Raw genomic sequence first — 23,001 nt, forward strand, 5'->3', positions numbered from 1 at the left:
CTATCATATCCCCCCTTAATTTTCTTTTTTCCAAGTTGAAAAGTCCCAGTCTTATTACTCTCTCCTCATATGGAAACTGTTCCATACCCCTAATCATTTTTATTGCCCTTTTCTGTACCTTTTCCAATTTCAATATATCTTTTTTGAGATGGCATGACCAGATCCGCACACAGTACTCAAGATGTGGGCATATCATGGATTTATATAGAGGCAATGTGATATTTTCCGTTTTATTCTCTATCCCTTTCCTAATGATTTTCAACATTATTAGCTTTTTTGACTGATATTGCACATTGAGTGGATGTTTTCAGAGAACTATCCACAATGACTCCAAGATCTTTCTTGAGTGGTAACAGCTAATTTAGACCCCATCATTTTATATGTATAGTTGGGATTATGTTTTCCAGTGTGCATTACTTTGCATTTATCAACACTGAATTTCATCTGCCGTTTTGTTGCCCAGTCACCCAGTTTTATCAGATCCCTTTCTAGCTCTACAGAGTCTGCTTTGAACTTAATTATCTTGAGTAGTTTTGTATCATCTGCAAATGTTGCCACCTCACTGGTTACCCATTTTTCCAGAGCATTTATGACTATGTTGAACAGTACTTGTCCCAGTACAGACTGCTGGGGGACACCACTATTTACACCTCTCCATTCTGAAAACTTGGGGCTTGTCTACACACACAGAGCGCGGAAGCTGCACCACTGTGAAGATGCTACCTATGCTGATGGGAGAGCTTCTTCCATCATCATCATCATATGTACTCCACCTCCCGTTGGCATAACCCCTACTGCAAACTACGTTGCTCAGGGAAAATCCACATCCCTGAGCAACACAGTTATACTGACCAGTGAAGCCCAGACATTAGTCAACAGAGTTAAGGTTGTCTTGTGGTACATTGTGCCCTTCCAGAATGTCAGATTCAGCAAAACTCAAGCTTGTGAAAACCAGGAAATAAAGAGTTAGTGTACATGTCCATGCAACCATGCCATCAGCTATAATGGAGGCAAATCCATTAAGCAAGGGTAACTCTGGAGCAGTTCACCTCATGGCCAAACAAGTATGCAGATACTCTCAGAGCTCTGAACCTATTCCAGGTGAAGGGGGATCCTGGCCTGATCATCATTACCCAATTATCAGCAATCAGCCTCAATGAATAAACACCATATCACACCAGGGTGATGGGCCATGTTATTCCCATCTTGGTCCACAGGCCCCGATCTGAGCTCCCTCAGCACTAGAGGCAGTCTAAAAGGAAACGCTTGATGGTCTTGGGTTTGTCCGCTGTGGACAGCCCCTTTAGCAAGCATTTCCCCATTCTAATACAGAGAATCCAAGAAAGTCACAAAGAGGTGCCCTGCTACTCGGATGAGCCTTCAAGGAAGCAGAAAAAGCCTGGTAGAAGTCCATCTTAGTAGCAGAACGGAGTAGAGGAATGGCACAAAGTTTTATGACTGGTTGCTGCTACAGGTCACTGATTAGAAAGGAACTTCCATCAATTTACAACAGAAGATGAAAAAGAAAAAGAAAAAGAAAAAGAAAAAACCCCTCCTAATATGATAGACATCCTTTCCCTTCACCTACTTATAAGACAGTAATGATCCAAGCAAGTTCTTGTTTTTCAGAAATTGGAAAGCATACATGAGCCACATGCTCTGGAGTTAAGATATTGTCAGCTATGGTTCAGCAAAGGGTGAATACCTAGGCTCAATACATAAATGTCTGGGGAGAAAAAAATAGGGGTTCAAACAAAAAAGTGTTGTAGACTCTTAACTACAGCAGCACTAGTGGGCGCAGCTATAATTACAGCAAACCTACATAATGCGTCTGAACTAGCTTAGCCCTTTCCATGAAAGCAGAGGAGCTGCCACATCAGTAACTCCGTTGCTAAGGCAACTGCTTACTTTCCATATCAACTGCAAACTCGTTGCTATGGAGACACATATACAAGAAAAATTCCTTTCTATAGCCAAGGACCAGATGGTAGGGAAGTCGGAAAAGTCATGGGCTAACGGATTGTACTAAATGGGACATACAATACAGGGCATTTAAATCTGAACATTTGCAATAAGATTAATCTGAATCACTGAATTCATAGGTCTAGTAGTACAAACAAAGCCAGGGAACTCCTTCTACGCTTAGGATCATGTGATATTTTATATATGCTGGTAGACTATTATTAAATGCTAAACTCAAATCAGAGATTTTGTACTACAAAGTACTAGTGTTTTCTTTCTTCGCCCACCCCAAATAATCACCACCCTAGAAAAATTACCTAGTAATCCTGGCTTTTATTGATCTACAAAGTGTCTATTGGTTAAGACAATGTCATATTACTAGCGTAAAGATATTATACAGTAATGGCAATATTTGAATAAACCTTTGTACTGTATCACCCAAAGTTTCTTTTCCACCATTCAGAAACATCAGTGTGACATCAGAACATCAGAACTTTGAAAAAGGAGCAGTGATGCAGTTTGTACATCTTTTTTCCAGTGGCACAGAGCACAGGACACAAAAGTCAAGCACTCACACTCTCTCTCTCTCATATACATATACACAAGAAGCTATGCCCAATTAAGTATACAGAAGGTTGCCCTAAATGCAAGAGTCACGAAATTGAAGGGTTCAGATTGAAATTCCTTTCACTGTGCCTAGGTATTGCAGTCCACAAGGTACCACATAAAAAAAAAATAGTCAAGCTTCCACAATAAAGAGAACACAGAAGCATCCTGTGCCTTAAACATGGTAAGTTAGCTGCTGCAAAGTCTCCCTATCGTCCACTATATACGTGCAAAGCAACAGGAAAAAGTTAGTGAAATTCGCCAGAAACATATTTTTAACCAGTTCTACTCATGTCACATCTCAGTCTAGATAACACAGAGCTCTATAATGGAAAGAGAGGAAGCTCCCAGCACAAATCTAGATCCTCAGGCTGCTAAGTTCCCTCTAAGCTGCGTAGCCACGCAGCAGGCTATCAAGGGCTGCACAGGCATGCAGGGGAGAGAGATGCCTCTCCCCCAGCCCCAGACCTGAGCTTCTGCCACAGCCGGGGAGAGGTGCCTCTCTCCCAGGCCCGGGCTGCTGTGGTGAGAGAGGGCTGGTGGGGTGGAGGGGAAGGGTCCTCTCTCCCCACCACAGCCCCAGGGCAGCCTGAATCCCAAACTCTTCATTCCTGCCCCACCTCAGAGCCCATACTCCCAGCCAGAGTCCTCACCCCCGCACCTGAACCCTCTGCCCCAGCCCTGAGCCCCCTCCCACACTCTGAACCCCTCAGCTCCACACATCTCCTCCATATTGGTGCACATAACAAAATTCATTCCACACATGAAGTAAAAAATTAGAGGGAACATTGCTGAGGATGTGCAAGTTATAAAGGTCTGACCTAGTAATCTTGACATGGCAAGTGATGGAAGTGTAGGGGGAAGGAAGACAGTAAAATAAAACAATCACACACATGTACGTGTGTTCCATTCTTATTGTTTACTGTTGTCTTGCCTTCCATGCTCCACTTCTGTACACTCTACCCACATCTCTTTTGCTGTGGATCTAGATCATATCTGCCTCAGCACAGATTTTGTCTTTTCTACTTGCCTGCAGAACATTTACTCCAATGGCACTATATTAATAACATGCAAAGCTAAAAAACCTAACCTTAACTTAGACACAAGACAATGGTTATAGCCTTTACAGTCACCACAAATACAGAACACTCTGTTTTCAGTCAGCCCTGAGCATGCAGCACAAGAAGAGGAAAATGCCCCTTTTTACTTTGTTTGCCCTTGCCTGCAATACCACAAATGACTGCCACATGAATATAAACTGGGCTGGCTAAGAGTTAGCAAACTAATATTCTGAAAGGATTCAAGGGAGAATTAACTGTTCACCAGTATTTTTTCGGAAAAACAAATACTGATATAGCATATACATTTAAGCACTGGAAAGCATGGCCATGAAAGAGAAATCACCTAGCTTCCCACAATGTGTCAACACACATCAACTAGCAAATGCCTGCAATTCCAAAAACTGATCAAACAAAACAAAAACAAAAAAAGCCTGAATACGCTGGGCATGTTTTGGGACCTGCCTTTCTTAACATTTCAGGGTGTGCCATTTGCTAAACTACATTTCTACACAAGAGCAATAAGTAAAATACACACGCAAACCCAGCTATTTGCCCACAGTTTTTCACTGCAAACAAAGCATCATCTTGAACAACAATACTATTAATGGGAGTTTTGTGATCTTAAAACAAAGATTCAGTCTGTATTTAAACCAGGGATCGGCAACCTCTGGTAAGCAGCCCACCAGGGTAAGCCCCCTGGTAGGCTGGGCCGGTTTATTTACCTGCCGCGTCTGCAGGTTCACCGTTCCAGACCAATGGGGGCTGCAGGAAGCGGCGCGGGCCGAGGGATGTGCTGGCCGCTGCTTCCCGCAGTCCCCATTGGCCTGGAGCGGCGAACCGCGGCCAGTGGGAGCTGCGATCGGCCGAACCTGAGGACGCAGCTGGTAAACAAACCGGCCCAGCCCGCCAGGGGGCTAAAGGTTGCCGATCTCTGGTTTGCACTATGCCTTTTGAACAGGTCTTTTACAAATTATCCAGTTACCTGTTGTAAAATACGCACAACAGGTAAAGCCTACTGCTTCCCCCAAGTCTACAGTTAGATGCCAAAGCAACTGAATCAGCAGTTGCAGCTAGTGAGTGCCATGCGTGCAGGCCTCAAAATGCCAGCACTCTTGCCCTGGGAAGACGCGAGAAACCCAGGAGGGTATGTAAGTGACCTAACTCAATGTACATTTTAAATCGACAATGGAGATATCACCGATGTTACTGCTGGTTCCCATCAGGAGAAGTGGGTGTTATGAGGAACTGGGAAGTGGACAGACAGATATTTGTACATTTTTGACAGCTCATTTTCTCAAGAAAAGATCAGAACCTAGTCTCATTTATTTTAGTTGGGATTTATAAAACATCGCCTTAACAACTGACATGGTACCACCACTGTGAGCATGAGCACCAATTGTAGGTGACCAGTTTTCCAGAGTCATGCTTAGTGCAAGAGGAACCCAAGTTTCTCTATTTTCCTATAGAGGATTACTTTGTGGTATTACTTATGGTCTCAAAAGACTGTTGGACACTTGACATACACACATAGCAGGGAACCTGTAATCTAGACAGGCAACTTTGAAAAGGGGTGTAACAAAAAGCAAATGGGAATGCTAAACACACATCTGGCTTGTTCCAAGATTTTTTTGTTTTATTAAGCCTATTTGGTTAGCTTGTTGTGGTCAGGAGTGTGATTTACAGGCCACGATACGGAATAGTATGGCATTTTCCCTGCCTTTTCACTTCCAAATAGGAAGTTAGGAGTTTAGTTTATCAAGTGAAATGAGCTCCAATTCATGAATTAAGGGCCAGTTTAATATCATACATGCTCACGTACAGCAACAACTAATTTATCAAATGTGGCATTAACACATCAGAGACCAAACTAGCTGAAAGGGTGCATTCTAGGAAACCACAGTTTAAAAAGTAACTAAATAGTTTAAAAAAAAAAAAAAAAAACACACAAATAAAGTTTGGAAATCTAACCAAAAAGTTGTTAGTGCCTATCTGTGTGTTCTCTGGAACATTATTTATTCTACTTAAAAGTTACATCAGCTTCATTTTCACAGAATTCAGGGTCAGATCTCACCTAATCTAGTTTTGGAGCAGCCAAAATATGTTGCAATCAGAGCAACTGCTAAACCAAATGAAAAATACAAAGCTGAATAAATCAGTATTTTTCAAACCAAAACAGTGTGCCCACTATATAGATATTTTCTATAAATCTGTCTCATTTCACCCGCCATTTATTTCAACAACCTGTTAGAATTAGAGAACAAATTGGAGAAATAGCAGCCTGCCAATTCCCGTGGCCAGGGGTGGCCAACCTGAGCCTGAGAAGGAGCTAGAATTCAACAGTGTACATTGCCAAAGAGCCACAGTAATATGTCAGCAGCCCCGCATCCGCTCCCCAGCCCCCACCAATCAGCACCAACGCCCCCCTCCCCGCAATCAGCTGTTTCACGTGGGCAGGAGGCTATGGAGGGAGGAAGGGGAGCGAGGGCATGGCAGGCTCAGGGGAAGGGGCCTTGGGGGAAGGGGAGGAGTGAGCACAGAGCTTGGGGCAGAGCAGGGGTTTGAGCAGTGAGCACCCCCCAGCACACTGGAAAGTTAGCATCTATAGCTCCAGCTCCGGAATCAGTGCCTAGGTAAGGAGCCGCATATTAACCTCTGAAGAGCCGCATGCGGCTCAGGAGCCACAGGTTGGCCACCCCTGCCCATGGCAGTTCCTTGCTGATGGTTCATGAGTCCTATTGCTTTAAGAAGCTGTAGCCATTTGGAATTGGACAACTGTTCCCCTTAATGGACAGATTTATGCAATAAAAAAAAAGTGATGCAGGAAATAGTAATGTTCCCAACACACAGTTCATTTTCCCTTCCTCTCAGTCACAGCCTGTTTCTTCAGATGTAACTGAAAAAATTCGAACAATGAAACCAAGAAACACAGCAATAGTGAAGATCTGGGTGTTAAAAATCTGCTTCTCATACCCATGCCACCTCTCTAACGTCAAGGAGGCTGCATGGGCATAAAAGAGCATTAATTTAACTTCCGGTGGTCACAGTGGTTACAGGGTGGGACCCAAATACCTGTGTCACAAACTTTCTCCGTGGCCGCTGCCACACTTATGTCCTCTCAGAGGAGATTCTCTTAAGCGCATCTGAGACCAGGCAGATTACGCGCACAGGAAGATGGCTCACAACCAGAACTCTGAACTTCTTCTGACTTTTTACAAGTGACAAAGTTTCTTCAAATTGCAATTCAGATAAGGGAAAGGGGATGGAATCTTACACATGGCATCCCCTCTCACTACACACTTGTATAAACCAAGAACAGCACTGCACACTATTTATAGTATGAGTACATGCATCTTGTATAGCTGGAAACCATTAGCACAGCATGATAACTAAAAACAATATTTAACCACTATGCACGAAGACACCAGCTGGAAAAATTTAAAAAAAACCAAGAGTCCTTCTTTACAGATGTCTAGACAATGAATTTAATAAAGTCAGAACGAACCATCCTAGAGCAATGCTGGCTTTGTGAATGTAATGAACTGAAATTACCAGAGATAGTAACGTAAACTGCATTTGACTATAGTGAATACATTTCAAGATGAGCAGATGAATTTCATTACGAACAGGTATGTCTGAATAGCTGGAATCTTACCTGACTTCTGTCTTTGTCCACTTTCTTAAAACACTTATTCAGCGACAGATTATGTCTCACAGAATTTTTCCATCCAGTGGGAGCATTAGCAAAATAGGGAAAGTGTTCTAGGATCCAGTTGTATATATCCTTTACAGGCAGACGTTTGGTTGGCGAGTCCTCAATGGCCATAAATATGAGGCAGCTAAAGGAATACGGAGGTTTGCAATTGGGGTTCTGCTTGGCATCATAGGGCATGTCCGACTGAGCAGGAGAAGGAGGCGTGTCATCGTCAATGTCCTGAACTGGGCTAACACTTCTTAAAACTGAGTCTCCAAAGCTTTTCAGCAAATTCTTGCTCTCATGTAACCAGTTCAAGTTAGTTAGTTCTTCATCCTCCACGGCCCCTTTATCTAATCTGATGGCAGGCAAAGAGAAATCTAGGTCCTCATCCTCATGAAGTGCCTTTGATAAATCGCTATCTTGGTAACACTGACTCAGGCCGCTGGAAACACTAATTCCTGAGCCCTCTGGCTTCTTACTGGGAGGCATGACTGGACCCATTTAGACAGAAGCTCCTAGTAGAGTAAATCCAAAGCAGGGAGGGGGGGGAAAAAGAAAGAAAGTTAGCTGGTGAGACAGCTATAGTATAACAACATTTTGACAGCTCTTCCCCAGTCAATAATTTGGCCTTTTATGTTCTACATTTAAAATGACAGGATCACATAAACACACATCCAAGACTGTTACATAAAATAATTTACAGTCAGGAAAAGGAATGAAATTTCAATCCACAGGATAATATGATAATCCTGATATACCTCAATTCTGCATGTACTCAAAACTCCATACAAGAAATCCAAAACACACATCCCTTTAATGATGAATACATGTATCAAACCATAGAATACTCCACTCATACTGCTTTTAATAAGTATATAAAACTTAAAAAAAAAAAAACACAGGGTAAATAAGGCCAGTTGCTTCAGATTAAGTTCAGCTGTTTGAAGACAACACAACAGCATTGTGATTAAAGTCACTCTGCCTCCTCTGGCTGAGGGCACAAGCAAGCAAACGTCAAATTTAACGATAGCACAATTATGATCGAGCTCAAAACTAGGAGCAGTACTTTTTAAACAGACATGAAGGGGATCCTGCAATTTGGGACTGGGCCAAGAAATACAGAGGCATGTGCTAGAAAAACAGGACACTTCAAAGTACATGTAAAGAAAGGGGGTTGGAACATACATTGAAACTTAATTGAAATGTGGCATAAATGAGAATCCATGGGAAATGTTAAGTATTATAAAAGTGACCTAGAAGAAGTACGGTGACAACATTTGTGGAGAATACTGCATTAGGGGGCTATGAGGGAGTGAGAGATCAATAATATTCAGAAGAACTTGGAGAGATCAGAAGCTTTTCCAGATAAATAATGTGAGTGATTCAACAGAAACAGATGGGAGTAAAACAAAACAAAAAAGAGAGGTGGGGGGCATGGCAAGGGGAGTAGTGTGCCTTCAGTTTTCATAAACAACAAAACATTAAGCAGATTTTTAAAAAAAGATAGAATTTTACATCCACCACTAACTTATGGAGCTTTCAGCACAAGTCCTTAACAAGAGGGAAAAAATGCCTGCATGGAAACAAAAGTGTAGAATATACTGTAGACTATATTAAGCACTATAATTCCTCTGTCTAGCAAGGACACATGTGGCATCCTGGTCATAGAATCACAGACTTGCTGTAGTAGTGAAGGAGAAATTATAGCAATTGGCAGCCAGAATTACACAGGGGCTGAAGCACCTTACCTTCAGAAAAAGGCTGAAGGGGATAAGGTGGGGGAAGCCAAGGCCAACGCTCCGGGGAAGGGGACGAATGAAGGACGGAATTCATGGGATATAAAAGAGGGGAAAGAGTGCCCCTACTGCAATTCTTTTCACAGCAGTGATAAAGAGAACATGCTTATGCAAAGATAAATTTAAAAAAAACACACTGTATGGCACTACCACACATAAAAATAAGTTAATATACAGTAAAACCACTACAAAAAGCAGAACAAAAGTAATTAGGTCTGAGATAGAAGCTAGCTGGAGGAGGAAAAAATACGGACATAGACCCTGTGGACAGAGAGGCTGAGCCTACATAGACACTACTTTCTAGATTTCTAAAGAGAATCTGAATGTCTGGAATATAAATATATATACGAGTTTTACAGTTTACTCCAAAATCAGGGCACTACGCACTGCTCACCTATGCTGCAACTCAACTTTGGCTCCAAATGGAAGTTATGCCCCATGATCTCTTAAACAGGAAAATTATATCATGGCTGACAGTAAAGTAATTTAATTGCACTGTTGCTATGACAACATGCTGCTCTCTTTCTGTCTAATTTGCTTATTTGCCAGTATCCTCCCAAAGGGCCATATCATGCCATCCATTTTTAGACAAAACTCCTCATTGATTTCAATGGTGACTTCTGCTTAAAGACTAAGGACTTACACATTAGTTGCTATATTCAGTTATTGATTAAAAAACAAACAAACAAAAAAAGATTGCAGGAGCCACCAAAAAGTCTTTCTTTAGGGTAACAATTATTTTGTTTCACATTTATGAAAAAAGTCCTAGATAAGTGGTAACTTTCCTACAGTTTGTTATTAATAGAACTAAGCATTAGCAGGGAAACAGTCTGATTAAAGTCCATAGGAAGCCCCCTTTCCCCCCCCAAAAATGACAGAAGTTATCAAACTACAGAACACTTTTCCGTAAGTGAATTCATATGAGGAAGGGAAAGAGACAATAAGTTTCAAGTCAGTCTGATTCTTTCACCTTTGCAACTAAGTAAGGTCACTGCCCTTGCAGGGTTCTCAGAACTCTCAAGTCCAACTGGAGTTCAGCAGGAGTTGAAGATGCTCAGCACCTTGCAATTTAGGCCCTTAAGCATACTAAAGAAAAAACAATGCCACCTTATACATGCTATAGTATATTGGCTTGCTGTCCCCTAAACTTTGGTTTGCAACAATTTTTTTCATAAACCACAAGTGAGCTTTCCAGTATTTGACTCTAACTGTATGCCAAATTGCATTTTTTCTCTCTCCATATTTAGACAAAGAAATGCCTGATCACATGAGAGTCTGCAGTTAAGCAAACATTTTTTAATCTGCTGCCAATGAGGTCGCTCCACCAGATATGTAAATAGTTATTCACTGGTGAACTCCTTTACCAACTTTTCTGTTTGGTATGAGTTACGCTCTCTTTCGTTTCCCGTCACAGAGGAACAGAAATGGTTGAGAGGAAAAAGAAAGGGGGAGGGGAAGGTTACTACCCACCCGCTATTAATACGTTCTTCAGAATAACTACCAGAGACATAGTTTAGGCCTGAACAGATGTGTATCTTTAAAGGAAAAAAATGAGTTGACAAAGGAAAAATAAAGCAGGAGGATGAAAGGCAGCCAGAGACGGGTTCTGCTGCACTTTGAAACAGGCACATTGCAACACTCGCCCTGTACTTGTCAAAAACATTTGAAGGGGGAAAAGGCACGCCGTGACTGGCTGGGATTGGAGTCAATCAATGGTGTTGCTAGGAAACTGGAAAACTGCTCTTATTCCTATACAGTGCCTGTGCCATTTGCAGTTGCAGCAAACATACCTTCAATGCTGGTCAGATGTCATAAACCTTTTATTGGCCTTACTGGATCATGCCATTAAAGCAACTTATCAATACACCTCCGAAGCCTAAGGAGTTATGGTCCCAGCGTTCTGATCTATTATTCTGACCATCTCCTTCTACCGCCGAACACCGAATGGATTTTTTTTTAAATTATGTCTTTGCTAAAAGAGTCAATTGGGAACTAGACAGCCTGACTTAAGAGCTGGAGAGTCAGACTCTGTTGCCTACGATGGCTTTTTAGTTTAAGACAATGCCAACTCTGCTCATTAAGTGTCTTAGGAAATCAAGGTAGCAACAGCGGCAGCAACTAAAACCACACACATTTAGGGCATACACAGAACTCTTCGATCAACTCACTCCCTTCTTTGGTTTAGCTAGACCCACAGACACGATCTGCAGTTCCGAAAGCCGATCAGCACGTTTGTAGTTAATTAAAAGAGCTGATCAAATTTGCAGAAAAAGGATCTGCGATTTCTCTCTCGCCACACTGAGCTTCCAATGCAGTGCCTTATGCAATCTTCAAATATAACAAACAACAACTTACCTGGCTTGAGAGGTTAGATTTTTACCGCTGTCCTTTCATGGTTATTATGCAAACTTTCATCTGATTGAACAAGGCATCGTCTCCTCCTTTAGACTGAGCCAACAATGTGCAGAAGGGGAAAGGGGTCCCAAGGCACAAGAGGAAATACAGTAGCATGGGACCCTCCTGCAGTTTTACCTTCCCTCCCACCTCCCTTTCAGCTTTCCCTCCCCCCCCCCTTCCCTTTACTCCTGATGGGCAGCGATTTGGGTCGGTGCTAGCAGAAGAGCGATAAACTGTTTCCACTGCAAGCAAACAAAAAAAGGCGACACATGACCAGGGAGGGAGGGGAGAAAGAGAAAACGTGGGCTGGGCCAGCACTAGAGCAGCCACGGAAGGGAGGGGAGGGTGTTCGCTCTCATTGCACACACGGAGATCCCAATTGCAGGCAGGAGGGGGGAAATGAAAACACCCTCGCTGCCCGCCCACACCCCCAGCACGGCCGCTGCCCCAGCAAATCCGGCTCCCCCCTGCGCCACGTTCTGATCGCTCACAGGAAATTCACCAGCTGCCTTCCCTCCTCCTCCGGCTCCTTCACTTGCTTCTCCGCCACTTCCCCAGAGTCTCTCTCGCCTCCTGCGAGTTACACAGACGTTTCCTCTCTCACGAGGGCTCCCCGCCACCCCTCCCTCGCTCCGAGTCTGGATGGGCACCTCAGAGTTTCTAACTCAGGGCCTGTCCCCAACTCGGCCTTATCCGAGTTGTTAGTGCGTGTGTGATTAGAAACGTTGCAGAGCCAATGTTTGCACTGCGCTCTGAAACTGCGGCGGTGCAGAGCGGGGTCAGATCTGCAAACATCAGGAGGGAGACTCTGATCGTCCCAATGAAAATCCTTCCTGACAAGAGCGTGCGAATTTAAAAAGTCTCAGACTTTAAAAAACAAAAAGTTAAGGTTGATCGGGATGTTGCAGCAGCCCCAGGCCTCAAAGTTGTTCTCGAGAGCAGCAGGGGCAAATAGCTCTGGAATTCACTCCTTTATAGTCCACACAATCGAGCATTGCTCCGTTAGGGGACACAATCAAAGATACTTCTTTATTCGCAAAAAGAAAAGGAGTACTTGTGGCACCTTAGAGACTAACCAATTTATTTGAGCATAAGCTTTCGTGAGCTACAGCTCACTTCATCGGATGCATACTGTAGCTCACGAAAGCTTATGCTCAAATAAATTGGTTAGTCTCTAAGGTGCCACAAGTACTCCTTTTCTTTTTGCGAATACAGACTAACATGGCTGTTACTCTGAAACCTTTCTTTATTCACACTCTCCCCTAACAGTGGGTACTAGTCTCCCCCCTGGCAAGGGGTATCCTGGTAGTAGTGATGTTTCCATTTATAGGAATGTACCCCTTCAGTCCAACAAGATTATTCGGCTCCAATATTCAAAAGCAAGACAGAACCAAGTGCACCCAAATTAAAGCTGTGCCAACTGGCTGTACCCATCCCTCAGCCCAGAAGAGACTGGGAGAGCAGAGAAGTTTGAAGGTCAACAAATTGAGGGTTAGGAAAAACAAAGCAGGGGAAGCAAACTACCCAACACTGAAAACACTAACCCTTGCATTTTGTGTAGTCATAGCCCCATGCAAAATGGACGTCAAATGACATGGTAGTGCTTTTACACCCACTATGCACAGGGGTAAATGATAGTACAGGTGTAGGACAGTGGAGAATATCCCCACCAGCATCCTTGCAATTTATACCAGGGAGCTCTTAGCTCAAGTGATTTAGTTTAGCAAATCCCAACTGCTGAAGTATGTATCCACACACAGAGAGAAGTACTAAATTATCCAGGGCCCAATACAGTTAAAGCTTTATAGGTTTAAAAATAGAGCTATGACTCTGACAGTTTGCTCCACCTGGGGATCTGTCCTCAAATGCTTTAAATTGCAATAGAAAACAAACCAGAAACCAGCACAATCAGGGAGAAGGAAAACCATCTATTCCTTAGAGAAACATGTTTTAAGGCCTTGACTAGGAAAAAAAGTGCTTCATTCCCACCCAGTCGAGCTATCTCAACAGCACTGGTGTTAACTCGGTTGAGAAACCCACTTAACACCAATTGAGTTAAACTAGTTGAATTAAGCTAATTTAAAAAACAAAACAAAAAACCCCCACCCACCCTTTTTTTTTTGTTAGTCTAGATGGGTTCTAAATGTGCAGCTGCATTATGAATGAGTTCAAGAGCATTTTCTCTATTAAGAAAATAAAAACCCAACAGCTAGAACTTTTATAAATGTCTCATCTGTACAGCTCAAAATATTGCCCAACTCTGGGTCAATAGAATTATACAAGTGAGGAAACTGAGGTATAGAGGGGTGAAGTGACTTGACTTCAGTGACTGACTTCAGTCAGTGGCAAAGCTAGAAATAAAACCCAAATAAAACCTCTAATAAATATAATAAACTACTAGCTTTTATATAGTGCTTTTCATCAGCAGATCTCCAAAGACTATAAAAGGAGGTTGGTAGATTTATCCCCATGTACAGATAGGGAAACTGAGGCAGAGAGGGACATGACTTCCCCAAGGTCACCCAAGTGGCTAGTGGCAGAGTAGGGAATAGACACCAGGTCTCCCAGCTCACAGTCATAGTACTCTATGCACGAGGTAACATTTCCTGCTCTAATACTGTATTCACATAAGTGAGTTACAAAAAGAAAATCCACATACAATTGACCACCTTTAAAATTAGCATAATTAATAGTTTTAAGGGTAATCCAAAATCAAGAGTTTTCCATTCTGAATTAACAAAATCTGCAAATTAGTTTATAGCAACACCAATTTTTCCCTTCAACATAGGCCAGGTCTACACTATAATTTTTTGCCCATACAATAATGTTGGTTAGAGGTGTGATTTTTATGACATTTTTATACTAGCAAAAGCCCTGGTGTAGATGCAGTTACACCAGCAAGAAAGTGCTTGTTTTTCCATTTGGAGAACTGAGATAAATTCTGGTCATGTCTTGCTAAGATCTTTCCTTGCTGATAGGTTTTTCCCTCTATCTACTGAACAGATATTTTACATTCTTGCATGTTTTGTGAAAGCTGTACCAGCAACTGAATGTAAGAATGGAAACAATACCCATTAGACCACCAAATATCTTTGTTACCCCCTCCTAACAATACCCTGCAATCACACTTCTTTCTATCATTGAAGCACACTGTGGACCATTACTTTACACAATTCTTATCTCATGGCCATTCTGTTTTAAACAGAAACTAAATTACCAAATCATAACCCCACCCCCAGAAATTTACTCCAAGTACTTGGAGAAGTTCTTTAAGTAAGACAGCTGACTCTTTATCAACATCAAAGAGGAGACACTCATCATTGGTTTCAAAAGTTAAGTGTCTTACAAAACTAAGTGGAATTCAGCTAATGAGCATTGTTTCAGAAGTGTCAAGGGCAAAAATCTCATGGCACACTGTTGTGGGATATAAAGACTATTGCATCTAAAATCTCATGTATGTATCCTGTTCAGATACAGAGTTCAATTCTATTCTGTTTCAAGTCAGTGGTAAAATTTCCAGTTGACTCAATGGGAGTAGGATCAGTTCCAGAATGTTACAGCTTTTTTGTGGGAAAACAGGTCCTGCCACAGTAAGCCATAAGGATAACAAGCCGAGGATCAGCCCAAAAATGTTTTAAATGCATGTATGGTAAGCAGTATTCTCTAATGGCTAGAGCACAGGACTGGGAGACAGGAAACATGTATATTCCAGTCTTTGCTGTCAGTGACTGTGGCCATGTCTACAGGAACAGTGCTGCAGCAGTGCCGCTATAGCGCATCTGGTGAAGATGCACTGTGCTGACAGGAGAGAGCTTTCCCATTGGCATACTAAAACCATGAGTGGTAGAAGCTATGTGAATGGGAGAAGCTCCCCCACCAACACAGCACTGTGCAGATGAGCATTCATAGGTGCTGGAACTAGAGGTGCTGGGTGTGCTGCCACACCCCGACTTAGATTCATAGATATAGATATTAAGGTCAGAAGGGACCATGATGATCATCTAGTCTGAAACCCCTGCACAATGCAGGCCACAGAATCTCACCCACCCACTCCTGCAATAAACCTCTCATCTATGTCTGAGCTATTGAAGTCCTCAAATCATGGTTTAAAGACTTACAGTTTGGTTGAATGGCTCTCAGCCACCCCCACTATCACCAGAAGCACCCCTGCGAGCGCTTGTTGGTGTAACTTATGTCCCTCATGGGGGTGGTTTATTCACTCCCCTGAACGACTTAAGTTATGCTGACATAAGCTGAAGTGTAGATATAGCCTCAATGTACAGCAGCAGTCAAAAAAGCGAACAGAATGCTGGGAATAATTAAGAAAGGGATAGATAATAGGATAGAAAATATCATGTTGCCTCAATATAAATCCATGGTATGCCCACATCTTGAATACTCTGTGCAGGTGTGGTTGCCCCATCTCAAATAAGATATATTGGAATTGGAAAAGGTTCAGAAAAGGGCAACAAAAATTATTAGGAGTATAGAACGGCTTCCGTATGAGGAGAGATTAATAAGACTGGGACTTTTCATCTTGGAAAATAGACTGCTAAGGGGAGATACGATTGAGGTCTATAAAATCATGACTGGTGTAGAGAAGGAAGTGTTGTTTACTACTTCTCATAACACAAGAACTAGGGGTCACCAAATGAAATTAATAGGCAGCAGGTTTAAAACAAATAAAAGGAAGTATTTCTTCACACAACGCACAGTCAACCTGTGGAACTCCTTGCCAGAGGATGTGGTTAAGGCCAAGACCATAACAGGGTTCAAAAAAGAAGTAGATAAATTCATGGAGGATAGGTCCATCAATGGCTATTAGCCAGGATGGGCAGGAATGGTGTCCCTAGCATCTGTTTGCAATAAGCTGGGATTGAGCAACAGGGGATAGATCACTTGATGATTCCCTGTTCTGTTAATTTCCTCTGGGGCACCAGGCACTGGCCACTGTCGGAAGACAGGATACTGGGCTAGATGGACCTTGGTCTGATCCAGTCGGGCCATTCTTATGTTCTTATGTTGTGCAATCTTAGGGAAGTCACTGAATTTACCTGTGGCTCAGTTTCCTCTTGTGTAAGTGGGGGATAATAAGATTGTAAGCTTTCTGGGGCAGGGAATGTCTTTTATTCTGTTTGTACAGTGCCTAGTGCAATGGAGTCTTTGTTCATTCCTAGGTGCTATCATAATACAAATAAATAATAATAATACTTTTGTAAAGGGCTTTTGACATTTTCAGACGAGAAGTATTATGTGTATAGTAAGATCAGAGTATATGTGGTGTCAAACATTTGTTAGAAGAATCTCCAGTGATTTATTATTGCACTATAGATAGCTATATAAGAATGTATTAACTTTCAGTTCAATTTTGAGAAATACCAGTCACTATTTCAGTCTCTCTGTTTAATGAGGACTTCCAAGAATCTCTCTCTACCCCATTCCCTTACCCTCCATCCAGTCTGGAATCTCTGATACCTCCTGCAAGCTGAGCATGGCAAAGAGCACAGACTCTGATCTTCCCTCCATCATCATCATCATCATCATTGGTGAGAACATTTTCCCTGTCCATTAGTCTTATGATGTGTCACTACCCCTCTGGATATTTCTACTGCCTGCCCCATTCCCACAATGCATCAGGTTCAAACTTTTTGTCATCACCTTCAAGTTCTTACCCAACCACATCTTAACCTAATCTCTGATCACATTGCCCTGATCAATCCACTCAGCGCATCAAGCCTTGCACCACGGTCAGTTTATCTGTTTCTCCCGCAACTGTCTCCATTTATTTTTTCCATGCCAATGCCTATTTATGGGGCACCTTGCCAGAGCCATCCTCCCAGGCTGCTAACCTCCCTTCATACAAAGCTTTCCTGAAGACCCAGTTCTTCCAAGAGGTCTAAAAGAAATTTGCTGATTATGCCTGTGAATTATTATTTATGGTTTGTACTGCAGTTGTACCCAGAGCTCCCACTTCTGATTGGGGCCCTATTGTGTTAGGTACTCTGCAAGCACAGAAGTGAACATGGCTCCTGCCCCAAAGAGTTTACAATCTATTTTATTTTAAAGTCTCATTAGAAGAAGATTGTGATCCATACTGTTGTGCACTAGCCTTCACCGTTTTCTTTCTGTTCTTTCTTCCTTCCCACTGGTTTGTTTCCCCTTCTTGTTGTGTCTGTCTAAAATTAGCTTGTAATGTCCTTGGGGCAGGGATCCTGTCTTATGTCTATTGATGGCACCTTACACACATTTGGGCACTATTAAAAAAAATTATTGTTAACACAATGCACTTTTGCCCTCATTTCCTCTTTTACACTTCCTGATGCAACTGCTCCTCCCAAGTGACCTTTTTTGTTTCTTTCTTCCCACACTTGTATTTGTGCCGTCTTTCATACCACCACATATGCTGGGCATTTCCTCTTTTTGTTCATCTAATGACTATTTAGAGTCACATGCTAACCTCCCTTTCCCCACATCTATATAATGGAGTCCACTCCCACACGCACATATTAGGAGGGGATAATAGAGGTTCTCGTGATGATGGATAAATATTGCACAAGTCTGATACTAGCACCACTCCTATTTACTGATGGGAGACCTCTACTGTGACCATTCCCTATGATACATATAATCAGAGTTACATAACTGTTTTATCCTTTCATTTAAACATTCCTCAAGTTCTCAATTACACCAGTTGTGGAAACCCAACAGAAAGAGCTGAATTTGTGAGATGAGCATCAGTGCAAAGCTTTATAAGAGGCATATATCTTGCCAGTGATCAGACGAAACAAAGTTATATGTTTCTGCAGCTCTGGTGTTCCATGAACTACAGTATAATTAATTTTGAATAATCAAAACAACACAGTACAGTGTTTCATGTAAAAGTTCCTTTGTAAAATGGTATACAGCAGTTTATGATGCCATTGTAGTTACACACATCTGCAACTTCTAAGGAAATGGTTATACTTAGTACTAAAATTATATACAGCTGTCAAACTAGCAGTAGTTAAAGGGGGTGGGGGTAGGGGGGGGAAATCACATGCTGCTTTTTTCCCCACATACAATTATTAAACCAGGTCTACAGTAAGAGCGCTTTACCAGTATAGCCATATCAGAATATTATACCAGCAAAGCACTCCGAGTATGGATGCAGTTTATAACAGCAAAACTGCACTTTTGCTAGTATAGCTTATTCCAGCCCCCTCCCCATGAACAAAAACCATAACAATAAAAGTACAACTGCAGCTACTCTAGGAGCTTTTGTGGGCATAGTTGTCAATCAGAGATCACAAGTCACTACACCCCCGACCAACATAGCTATACCAGCACAAGGTTGTAGTGTAACCCAGCTTTCTAGTTTACATGCAGATTTTGCAGGAGACAGAAACAGAATGAGTTTTTCATTTTCAAAGTTTTCTGGGGTTTGATGGACCAGATTCTGTTGTCAGTTACGCTGATATAACAATAATTTGCCCTTGTATTATCTCTAACTTAGAATTCCTTGTACCACAATTGTATGACAAACCTGCCAAAGTTATCAAAGACAGAAATCCACTGGATTTTATTTTATTTTTTGGGGTGCAGGGAGAAGGAAATGAAGCAACCAAAGTCACATACAAAGCAAAAAAATTCAATTTTGAATAATAAAGTTACCTGGGAAAACAGTAATTAACACAATTAATATTGATACAAAGTTTTACTGTTGGATGGGCCTGCTAAAAACAAATTACAATTATTTCTGGGTCAAATCTGGAAGTCCTTACTCTGTTTTTCTTGAATAAAAGCTCTTAATTTCAGTAAGGCCTGAATAAGAACTTTGGGCTTTGGGCCTTTATTTGTACATCTACAAATGCAATTTAAGTTAGCATAGTAGGATCCTGCCTATGACAATTTATGGGAGATGTTGCATGGAATCAGAAGGCGTGTCTTCCACAGATTTAAAGAAAGTTCTAAAGATAATCACTCTTTACACATTCTTGACCTTTCAGCAGCTCCACACTTACTTTTAGTGAAAAGCACCTTGAATAATATAGCTATCAGCAATCTGTTAATTCCCAGAGATGTGTGCCTTGCTTCTTAAAATGTGAGCTTTTTCTTAAAATTGTATCTATTCTTGGAGACAGGGTTTGCAACCACTTAGTAGCATGACTGACACTAAATGAAGTTTGTGTTCACACGCCAAGTAAATGTTGATCATGTTGTAATTGTGGTATTAACAGCACTTTGCTCTTACCAGTAGCTTAGGCTAGCACATGACTGTTTCCCTATAACCAGTTACTAGTACTTAATTCTCTGTGGGGTTGGGACTCACTAGCTATGCCTGCCTGCATAAACAGATGGACAGTCTTTTTTTCCCTGAGCAAGATATCTGCCTCACATGTTACTATGGCTGCTCTGTGTGGATGTTTTCTGGACACTGCTTCCTGCTAAGGCACTATGGGATTGCTGGCCAGATTTTCCCAGAATGCACTGATACTAACATAGGCTGTGTGATAGGTGTAGAACACACATACTCAGCTGATGCATGGTTGTGTCTGAAAAGAGCTGCTATGTGGATATACTTTTTGTAATCTGGTAGCATGAGCACGTCACAAACTGATTTAAAAAAAATCAAGTTGTGTTTAAGTGTGGACAGCGTTTATTAGGTTTTAAGAGTCCTACCAAACACACTGTGGAAGGAGACCAAGGAAAGTGGGCCCCGGGGGGGGGAGTGCAAAGGGAACCTGAAACAGTAGCATCTACAGTAGGTTTCCCTCTTCTCCTTGGGTCCTCTGCAGGGCTATAGGGTGCTGAGGAAGCCGAACCAGAAAGCAGCTGCCATGCACAGCATGCTCTCAATAGACAAGGAGAAAGACTCTGTGGAATAAAAACACTAAATTTACTGACTAGAAATAATTCCCACATCTCTACAGAAACTTCTCACAGAGCGTGAACCATGGTGGAGGAATCGAGACCTCATGGCATGGGAGCTAGGCAGAGGGAAAGAGAAAGGGGTAGTTTCTGGCTTCCAGGTGGGTGGATTTCTGCTCCTCCATTGTGGTTGGGGATCCTCATGGTTGGAGTTGGATCCCCACTTCATGCTGAGTCTGTTGGCACTGCCCCTGCGTCTCTGGAAACAGACAGCCTCACTTAACAGATGGCATAATCTGGTAGATTTAGGGCCTCACTCTGACACACCACAGATGTTTGGTAGGAAAGTTTCCCTACCTACATGTTTCCCTCATCCAGAAGGGATGGTGATGGCCTTAATAAACAACTACTTTGTTGAAAGGCCCCAGTTCTGCAAACATTTATGCATGTGCATAAATGGTTGTAGGATTGGTGCCTAAAATTGCTACCACTACACAACATTTTGAAACAAATTACGATATAGAAAAGTCAATTATGGGGGGGGAGGGGGGAGTATATATGCATTTTAATGTATATGCTTTATTTGCTCCACCCTTGCTTGTTAAACCACTTTCAGCATTTTTTTTAAACGCAAACAAACAAAACAAAAGAGCTTTTACTGGAAAAACTTCTTAATTCTGAAAGTTACTGGACCAGCACTGGGTAATAGAATGGGGGTTTCAATAGCACACAAAAGCAAATCCAGACTTGAAAAGAGACAGGCTGTCCTGCTACAAGCCAGTCAACTGCCAAACTGTCATTTTGCTGTGCCGCTGAACAGAAGGCCCATGTAATGACAACCACAAAACTCATTTATACTCTGAAAAGGTGACTAATGAGCTCATTCATGCTGCCTATAAATTATTCACTTACAACACTGACCCCACTCAAGACAAACAGCAAAGTAAACTTTAAACACTGGGATCCAAGGCCTTCTGAGGAGTCAGAGTTACTTCTGTCAAACGTTTCACAATAAAACAGAGACTACACTTGCTTCTGTTTCATTGTCAAATTCACTCTTCTATTTACACTTCTTTTTACTACTTTTAATCAATTTAAAGTAGATGCAGCTGTTACACGTTTATTTCTCTGTTGCCCAGTTTTTCCATTAGTTATTACAGGCAATCACAAAGCACTATAAATAGCTTTAAATTAAATTCTTCAGAAATTGAAGACTGACCTTAAAATGTAACGCAGGTCTCTACAGTGCTAAGAACACAAGTGCACACACATAATTAACAAGTCCTGTGTCCAAATGGAAACAAAATGACAATCATTTTCAGTTATTTTGGTGTTTAATTTATGTGCTTTAGTTTAGGGTGAAATATTTCTGCAAAACACTGTTAACCCAACCTGCCTCCTGAGATTTGTGATTAGTTAAATTTCCATTAAAATTTATAATCTGTAACAACATGAAAATGGAGGCGTTTTTAAAGATATATTTTGGTTTTTAGGCGCTGGAATGCACACACCAACTTTTCCCCAAAAGTACCATATTAATGAAGATGACTTTCCTCATTCTGTTTAATGTGAAGTAAGAGAGTTTATAGTTTACCGTTATCATTGTAAATAATGTTTGCTGTAACAAAAGTGGTTGCTGTATGTAGCTGTTTATATGAATTGGGCCTTTTTCTGAGTAAAGACTGCAGACACTTTAACATTATCCAGATAAATTGCTCACATATTTAGAAGTTGCATCTTAGTAAATTCTGATGTGAAGTAGCAATTCATACAAAAAGACTGCTGAAGTTAAAATTACATTAAGGGCTGAATTCTGCTCTTTGATACATGTGCCCAACCCCCGCTGAAGTCAATTAGAGTTACACATGTACTGAGGTTAACTCCAAGGGTGAGAAATGCTTAGCCAGAAGTGAAAGCAAGGAAACTCATAGTTAAAGTGAAATTGCTGTTCTGAGCTAATTTAATACATTAGACACTGCAGGGTCTCCAAACAATGCAAGACCTTAAATGACACACAATACCTAGGCACAAGAAAAAGGGAGTTAAAGATGGAGTATGCATGCATCCAACAAAGTGGGTATTCACCCACGAAAGCTTATGCTCCTATGTGTCCGTTAGTCTATAAGGTGCCACAGGACCCTTTGCTGCTTTTACAGATCCAGACTAACACGGCTACCCCTCTGACACTTAACTTCAACTTGGAATTTCGTCCTGGCTTTTTCACATTTTAAGTCAAACCCATACCATTAGAATTGCACTTTTAATCACCCTTTTTCTTCCAAAACAAAAAATATTAATGAAATGGAACAAGAACCTTGGTGCTGTACTATTTAAAGGAAAAAGACTTTTCTACCTACCAACAGCAATTTGGATAGCCTTCATCTGTTTACATTCACATTTCCGAGTCTACAAGAAAAACACGCTTAGATCCTTCCTTGCACTGTTTGTGTTGCTTTGTAAAAAGGCAAGTGATTTAAAAAAAAAAAAAAAAAGACAAAGCAGTGGAGCATTCTGCAACCACACAGCATGCAAGTCCTAACTTATCAGCAGCTCTCCACCTGACAAGATTCCTGAGTTTCTCCTACCTGAAGGGTGTTGGCAAAAAGCTGCGTTGAAACAGCGTCACATGTCTTGTCCC

General features: G+C 41.6%; 1 protein-coding gene across 6 annotated transcripts in view; it reads right to left on the reverse strand.

Moving 5' to 3' along the window:
• Window positions 1–23,001, reverse strand: part of FOXN3 (forkhead box N3) — a 308,352-nt gene that overhangs the window by 169,035 nt on the left and 116,316 nt on the right. For 3 of the 6 annotated variants that reach the window (XM_074956102.1, XM_074956101.1, XM_074956096.1), the window contains exons 1-2: window positions 11,475–11,634; window positions 7,282–7,838 (exon numbers count right to left, since the gene is read on the reverse strand). In XM_074956102.1, the coding sequence (XP_074812203.1) occupies window positions 7,282–7,824 (543 nt within the window). In that variant the 5' untranslated portion in view covers window positions 7,825–7,838; window positions 11,475–11,634. Of the gene's footprint in view, window positions 1–7,281; window positions 7,839–11,474; window positions 11,635–23,001 lie in introns of those variants that run through there. The other 3 variants (XM_074956098.1, XM_074956097.1, XM_074956100.1) reach the window with 1 other exon arrangement.

The sequence above is a fragment of the Natator depressus genome, chromosome 6, assembly GCF_965152275.1.
Source record: "Natator depressus isolate rNatDep1 chromosome 6, rNatDep2.hap1, whole genome shotgun sequence".
Classification (NCBI taxonomy): Eukaryota; Metazoa; Chordata; order Testudines; family Cheloniidae; genus Natator; species Natator depressus.